Genomic DNA, 8131 nt, shown 5'->3' with positions numbered 1-8131 from the left:
CCCATCTTCACACAGATCTTCAACAGATCACTGGAGCTGTGCGTAGTCCCCTCATGCTTCAAACGCTCCACCATCATCCCCGTCCCAAAGAAACCCAAAATTACTGGACTTAATGACTACAGACCTGTGGCTCTAACGTCTGTGGCCATGAAATCATTTGAAAGACTTTTTGAAGGTTTTGGCTTATCTGAAGGACATCAATGGACCCTTACTGGACCCCCTGCAGTTTGCCTACAAAGCAAACAGGTCTGTGGATGATACAGTCAACATGCATTATATTCTACAACATCTAGACAGACCAGGGTCTTATGTGAGGATCCTGTTTGTGGATTTCAGCTGTGGAGCTGGCTGTCTGGTGCAGTCTTAACAACCTGGAGCTTAACACGCTCAAAACTGTGGAGGTGATCGTGGACTTCAGGAGAAACCCCCCTGACGGAGACGAGTCTGCTTACAGACAGGAGGTTAAAGAGCTGGCTGTCTGGTGCAGTCTTAACAACCTGGAGCTTAACACGCTCAAAACTGTGGAGGTGATCGTGGACTTCAGGAGAAACCCCCCTGCACTCACCATCATAGACAGCACTGTAACGACAGTGGAGTTATTCAGGTTCCTTGGCACCACTATCTCTCCGTGGTGTTAGTTAGAACTACTAACTAACCGTTCTACTCCACCATCATTGAATCCGTCCTCTGCACTTCAATAACTGTCTGGTTCAGCTCAGCTACTAAATCTGACCTCAGAAGACTAAGTCAGATAGTCCGGACTGCTGAGCGAATCACTGGTACAACCCTCCCTACTCTCCAAGAACTGTACTCATTCAGAGTGAGCAAAAGGGCTAGCAAAATCACTCTGGACCCCTCACACCCAGCACACTCCCTCTTTGAACTGTTGCCGTCTGGTCGGCGCTACAGAGCATTGAGCACCAGAACGGCCAGACACAGGAACAGTTTCTTTCCTCAGGCAATCCATCTCATGAACACTTAACAATAAACGTGGAACACAACACTGTTATACATTATTTATTTTACACACATACTTATTTACATTTCAAATTTGCACATATCATACCTGTACATACATAATTGTCTATATTATATATTGTGTTTTGGTATTTTGTACATTGTCTATTTTGTATATTTGTATATTATTCTTTTTATTATCTGCATCTTGTCTTGTCACTGTCATTCTGTTGCACTGTGGAGCTTCTGTCACTAAAACAAATTCCTCATATGTGTAAACATATCTGGCAATAAAGATTATTCTTATTCTGATTCTGAATATTCCAAAATGAATCAGGGTTTGTTAAGTACTGCTTTAACCAATTTATCTTAAAAATATTATTTAAAAAATCTAGAAAATTTAAACCACCACAACATTCATATTTATAGAGGCTGTTTCTATAGGCCACTATATGTAAGCCATCCGCCATATTGGAATGGTCAAAACAGGTCCTTGAACACTCAAGAGCAAGTTGCCTGTATGTCTGCAACCCTAGTTATACGCATATGAATATCCATATCTGCAAGATACTTCCGCAGATGATTTTACTAACACAACACAAGCTGAACAAGCTGCCGTTAGCTAACACAACATTTAAAAGGTTCTATAGTTTAAAAACCTGTAATATTAAAGTTAATAAATATTAAAACCCAAACCAACACATTCTTACCTGTGAAAGTTTATCCAGTTTCTTCAGGAATTAAAATTTCGGCAGTCTTTACAACCAGAGGCTGCGCAATGTTGTGGCATCTCGGAACTTATTGATTTTTATTGTGAGTGACAACACATTGACTGTTCCAAGATGGCGGATGCGTCGACGTGTCTGGAGCGGTTGAATGTGGCATCTACCTATACATATCTATGGATCTTCTTCTGTCATGATGTATGCGCTGGTGCATACTCGCGCATAAGCTGATGCTGTTGTTTGTTTACAACAGAGGGAGAGCGAAGACTAGAGCCCCGTTCATACTACACAATTTTATCCCAATTTTTGCTCGTGGGGATTCGTAAACGACAATGGGCGTCGGAACGCAATATTCAATCGTTTCATCTCGTGTAGTGTGTCATTGTGGATGACAGCCGATGCCAGATCTGCAACGCTTCACGATTTCACCACAGAAAGACTAGCATGTTTAATTTTTTTTCCATCACATCTTCATACATGCGTTCAAACAAGCCGAAACGAAAGAGAGACTATGGTATCGGTCCTGAAACACGGATTGAAAATTGCATAACATGACAAAGTGACTGTCGTGTAGTCTGAACCGGGTTTAAAAATAACATTAAGCTACATAACACAATTTCTCAAATACACAACTCAAAACTCACTTTATAGCCTCACTTTTCACTGTTTTATAAGCCTTTTATAAGCAGCTGATCGCTGCACCTGCTTAGCATTTCTTGTGTAAAAATCCTTTATTTTTAAATACCCTAAATCTCATGAAAATCACACACAAATAATATACTATCGTAATCATGTATTTATTAGCGTCATGTTTCGTGTGTAGAAACATTTCTCTGGGTTTGAGTACAAAAGTACATGGCAGGCACGTGCAGAGGGGGGTGCGGTGGGTTCTTATGCACCTGCCCCTTTTCCCCTTGATGCCCAAAGTGCCCTTTTGTCAAGGCAATTTTTTCTTTTTAATTAAACACCCTTTTGTGAAGGCCTTCACAATCTAACTATTAGTAAAAAAAGCAAAAAACAGATTTGTGACAACTTTGCAAATTTATTAAAAATGAAAACAATAAACTGAAATAAGTACATTGCATAAGTATTCATAGTTAATTTTTTTTCCATCACATCTTCATACATGCGTTCAAACAAGCCGAAACGAAAGAGAGACTATGGTATCGGTCCTGAAACACGGATTGAAAATTGCATAACATGACAAAGTGACTGTCGTGTAGTCTGAACCGGGTTTAAAAATAACATTAAGCTACATAACACAATTTCTCAAATACACAACTCAAAACTCACTTTATAGCCTCACTTTTCACTGTTTTATAAGCCTTTTATAAGCAGCTGATCGCTGCACCTGCTTAGCATTTCTTGTGTAAAAATCCTTTATTTTTAAATACCCTAAATCTCATGAAAATCACACACAAATAATATACTATCGTAATCATGTATTTATTAGCGTCATGTTTCGTGTGTAGAAACATTTCTCTGGGTTTGAGTACAAAAGTACATGGCAGGCACGTGCAGAGGGGGGTGCGGTGGGTTCTTATGCACCTGCCCCTTTTCCCCTTGATGCCCAAAGTGCCCTTTTGTCAAGGCAATTTTTTCTTTTTAATTAAACACCCTTTTGTGAAGGCCTTCACAATCTAACTATTAGTAAAATTAATGAATAATAATTTAGCCGTAAATAATATGATCCACATGCTGACCTTTCACCTGATGATTTCATCCAGGACAATCCCTTACGTTCAGACACCTTTAGTAATTTAACAGACCGTAGTTTAAGACAGTGCTGAAAGCAGCTAATGGTCATCATATCATGTAAATCATTGGAAAATGAATAGACTCATGTGCAAACTGAGAGAGATGACCAAGAACACACATGTGCTGACGCTGTTTGTTTACAACGGACATTGAGGACGTGCAATGAAATTCCAAGGACAACGGTTTCACCTAAAAATCTTCTTTACTGTTCTACTAAAGAAAAAAGTCACCTAGCTATATATACATCTTAAATGGCCTGGGGGTGAGTAAACTAAAAGCAAATTTTCATTTTTGGGTGAACTATCCCTTTAAGAACTCACATTCTTGAAAGGAATGTTCTTAAAAATCATCATGTATAGGGAATTACAATTAAACCTCACAGAGAGACCAGTATGCTCAATGAAGACCAGGAGTCAAATCTGAAGTTCAATCAGTTGACATAGAGTTTAGTAAAGAAGGCAGAGTTCTCCACACTTCCAAGGACCGTAGAAAATGAGTAGGAGGAGCAGTTGACATCATTTCTACAGGTATTGACAGGTTAACAGTAGACAACAGGCAATATCTTTCAATGTTGAGCTGCAGCACATCACTGGAACAGAACAATACATTCACACAGAGCACTGATACAAACTAATGCACATGATTCACTGTAATAGTTTAACATATCAACTAATGGTGCTATTAATCCTAAAAAGAATCATAAATGGTAAGTATACATAAAAGTTAGTGGATACATGTGGTGTGTTAGTGATCTTCTTGGCCATAGGCACAGTTGGTTTTTTACATGTCTTGTACAGCTATCATGAGAGCCACAGAATAAAACGAATAAAAACAAAGTTCAAACTGATAACTCCCTCTCTATAAAACATTTGATTATATAATGATTCTGAAGAATTATTACAAAACAAATACATATTTATTCTCTGGAAGTCGGGCTGAGTGGTAAACACTGTTACTGCATTCCTGACATGGGTCAGACCCTCAGTCACCTCTCAGATACCAAATACAGACATTGATTGTAACATACCAGAATAGATAGATACACTAGTTTTAAGAAAACTATGATTATGTATTCATGATATAATAGAAGAGGAGGGGATTGGAAATCCCCTTATTATCCCCTTAAGGTTTAACGTTTATGTTTGTATTTATATAAGAAGATTTTCATGAATCCGGCCCCAGGAGGAGGACTGTAACCAAACCGCTTTGGTAGCATTAGGACGTGACACGTACATTGCTTTGTTTACCTGTCGAAAACATTGTATTTGATACCTTGAGAACCACACTGAACATTTTCTGAATGCACATATAGTGCCTTGAGAAAGTATTCTTACCCCTTCATTTTTTTTTCACGTTATCTGCCATTCTTCTCCTCACCTCTTCACCTCTCAAGCTCTGTCAGACATACTGTAAAGAAAAGAATCACAAATATTTATCATTCATGTTTTAAAACTCATCAAACAGAAAAAAAAAACATCGTGTTACAACATTGTGACAGTTTTTAACAGTTGTTAGACCTGATCACCTAGAAAAAGGAGAAATTAACCAAAAAAGCAATCTTGTGATAAAGTGTTATAACACCAAAAAAAAGGAAAGGTATCCATAGGCTAGTTCTTAAGAAGGTATGTCAAGAGCATCCAGATATGGAGCTCCATCAGGTGCCTTCAGGTTCTGGCTGAGCACAATCATGATACGTTTCCAGTTGGTACATGCTACGTTTGGTACAAAACAGTAACTAACACCATGACGATCATCCACAATGAGATGGTCAAGAGCTTTGTTTGGAATCTTGTCAAATGTGATTAATTTCTCTGTAAAATTCAGGCTACTATTGGCCAAGCAAAGCTCTCTTATAATACGTCTACGATGTTCTTGATGCATTTTGAGGTGTGTGACATCAGTTTGTAAGGATAAAAAGGATAAAAAGCTAGGTTAGAATCATGGAGTCTAAATTTAACATACAATAAAAAAAAGTTTCAATCATGCCAAAGATGTTTATCTATGTAACCAAAACTACTTTTGTATTCTTAAAGAATGAGGAACCTACAAAGTCATAGGCGCGGGAAGTGGGGGTGCTGAGGGTGCTGCAGCACCCCCTGTTTTTTTTCTGTGGGCAACTGTTTAACTGTTGGGAATAAAAACTAAATAAAAATCGGAGTGTCTATTTACACTGTGCAAATAGCCCGCCTTGTTGCCAGAGGCTATTTACACTAACTCCACCCACCAACGTGTGATTTTGATAGTCAACATTACAAAAGACGGCAAACACTCGGCAAATTCAGTGGTGTAGATGGTAAGCATGTGTCCTAGGCTGCTCCTTTTGACGCGATCGACCCGGATTCGAATCTGCCTTTTGGCAAAAAAAAAAGTCTCCCTTTTCAAATTTCAAATCACATCAGAAAAGCATTTATTTTTAATAAAAGTGAAGGAAATAATCAAAAAGTTGAAAATAAAGTATCGGGTAGGGTTAGGGTAGGTGTAGGGAGGGCTTTTGTCCCAATAAGGTGGCATCCATTTAATAATTTGAATTATAATTAAAATTTACACTCAATAAGTTATTATTGCATACTGCTTTATAGTGTATTACAATGCTGAGGTGCAGATAATTGCCACTATTTGCAATAAGTAATTAGCAGAATATCCTGCTATTTTAACATAGTATAAATAATCTATAGCTATATTTGCACTAAGCAGAAAATACTGCTATTTTCAATTAGTGTAAATAGCATCTCTAAGAAAATATGCTGTTTTCACTTAGTGTAAATAGCATCTATCACCCCCAACCTAAAACATCTTCCCGCACCCCTGTACAAAGTTGTTACAATTGGCACAAACATTGTGAGAATGCAAACTCAACCTACCTGTTTGTCAACTTGATTTCCTTAACATCTAAAAGGTCAATTGTGAATTTGAAGAATCAGTAACGTTAATCAGGTGTGTTCTGAAGATTATCTGTCCAAAATTATATTAAGATTGGACCAACTTAATAAACACACACACGCAGACACACACACACACACACACACACACACACACACAAACACACATATACAGTATTTTTGCATGTGGCCTTGAGGTAATCTAGAAGCAGATAGAGCAATCAGTGATTCTGTTTTTCAGAATCAGAATGAGCTTTATTACCAAGTATGTTTACACACACAAGGAATTTGACTTGGCGACAGGAGCTTCCAGTGCAGAAGAAAATACATACATAGTGCAACATACATGATAGTGCAGACATACAGAGAATTACACAGTAAGTAGACAGTATTTAATCACTCATGCAGAAGTGCCTCAGGTTTGTCATATTCAAATAATCTAAAGTCTGTTTCATAAAGATGGTACAGTTTTCTCCTGTCAGCTACTGAAATGTTAGCAAACCAGTATCGCTCCCAGTCTACTGCTGTCCTATTCTCATACCCTGGGGGAAAGTGAATATAATTATCAAGCCCAAGAATATTCAACAAATGTTCTGTATCCTCATCAAGTGTTTCCAGTTTCCCAACAAAGTCATAATCAATTTGGCATGGATGGCAGAGTCTGTATATCTGCTGCCAATGCTCATTGAAAGGCTTCTCCTTTTCAGTCTGTGGATCTAACAGGTACTTAATAAAGTGAGTAAAGGACAATCTGATACCTGTGGCGAAGGCTTCTTGAACGGAGTCAGGGGGCTTTGAAATATTTGCATAACGCTGAAGCATTGTGGAGCCATACATGTTGTAGAAATACTCATCTGGCTTAACAAACTTGTCTCGGAAAGCAGAAATAAGTCGTACAAAAGGATCCCGTACAAAAAGGAATTTAGTGTAATTCTTCAGTTTGTGATGCATCAAAGGACGTGAATAACGTCCAAAACGTCTCCAAAGCTTGTTAAACGTCTTATGCACTGTAGAATTATGGATTACCTTTAATGGTATGTCAAGAGGATCCAGATATGGAGCTCCATCAGGTGCCTTCAGGTTCTGGCTGAGCACAATCATGATACGTTTCCAGTTGGTACATGCTACCTTTGGTACAAAACAGTAAATAACACCATGACGATCATCCACAATGAGATGGTCAAGAGCTTTGTTTGGAATCTTGTCAAATGTGATTAATTTCTCTGTAAATTTCAGGCTACTATTGGCCGAGCAAAGCTCTCTTATAATACGTCTACGATGTTCTTGACGCATTTTGAGGTGTGTGACATCAGTTTGTAAGGCCGTTTGCAGGTAAAAAGTCCTATCTCTTCTTGCATCCCAGCAAATTATGAAGAACGTGATCAATACTGTTCCCAAAAGAAAGAAACACTGAAGCTGCCGCTTCATTCCCATTTTCATCTATAGCAGTTCCTCAAAATAAACTGAATGCCAGAATATATTTACTCAGAAATGGATCAAGTCGAGAATTCTGGGGGAAAACACAAAAACAAAGACATGTATGTTTAAGTCACACTGTAAAAGGGTTGCTGTAAATTTTGCAGTAATTTACTGGCAGCTGGATCTTTTTACAGTACAAATACCATATACTGTATTTCATTTACAGTATGAATACCGTATTCACAATCTACCATCACAAAATATAACCCATCACTCACCCCCTTTCTTGCCCCCTGTACTGTACATTTCAAAATGTTCCACATGAAAACTGTTGATTTGGGGGCAGTCATGGCCTAATGGTTAGAGAGTTGAGTCTCGATACCGGCAGGGATT

The 8131-nt window shown here is 38.2% G+C and overlaps 1 protein-coding gene across 1 annotated transcript in view; it reads right to left on the bottom strand.

Annotated features, from left to right (window-relative positions):
* Positions 1 to 6618: 6618 nt before the first annotated feature.
* Positions 6619 to 8131, bottom strand: part of LOC107665949 (carbohydrate sulfotransferase 12-like) — a 1916-nt gene continuing 403 nt past the window's right edge. Inside the window, exon 2 of the mRNA XM_016457020.1 lies at positions 6619 to 7829. Coding sequence (XP_016312506.1) covers positions 6716 to 7759 — 1044 coding nt within the window. The 5' untranslated portion in view covers positions 7760 to 7829 and the 3' untranslated portion in view covers positions 6619 to 6715. The remainder of the gene's footprint in view (positions 7830 to 8131) is intronic.

The sequence above is a fragment of the Sinocyclocheilus anshuiensis genome, unplaced genomic scaffold (genome assembly GCF_001515605.1).
Source record: "Sinocyclocheilus anshuiensis isolate Anshui unplaced genomic scaffold, SAMN03320099.WGS_v1.1 scaffold775, whole genome shotgun sequence".
Taxonomy (NCBI): domain Eukaryota; kingdom Metazoa; phylum Chordata; class Actinopteri; order Cypriniformes; family Cyprinidae; genus Sinocyclocheilus; species Sinocyclocheilus anshuiensis.
Note: the sequence above shows the minus strand (reverse complement) of the source record. Positions and strands in the feature narration are given on the sequence as shown.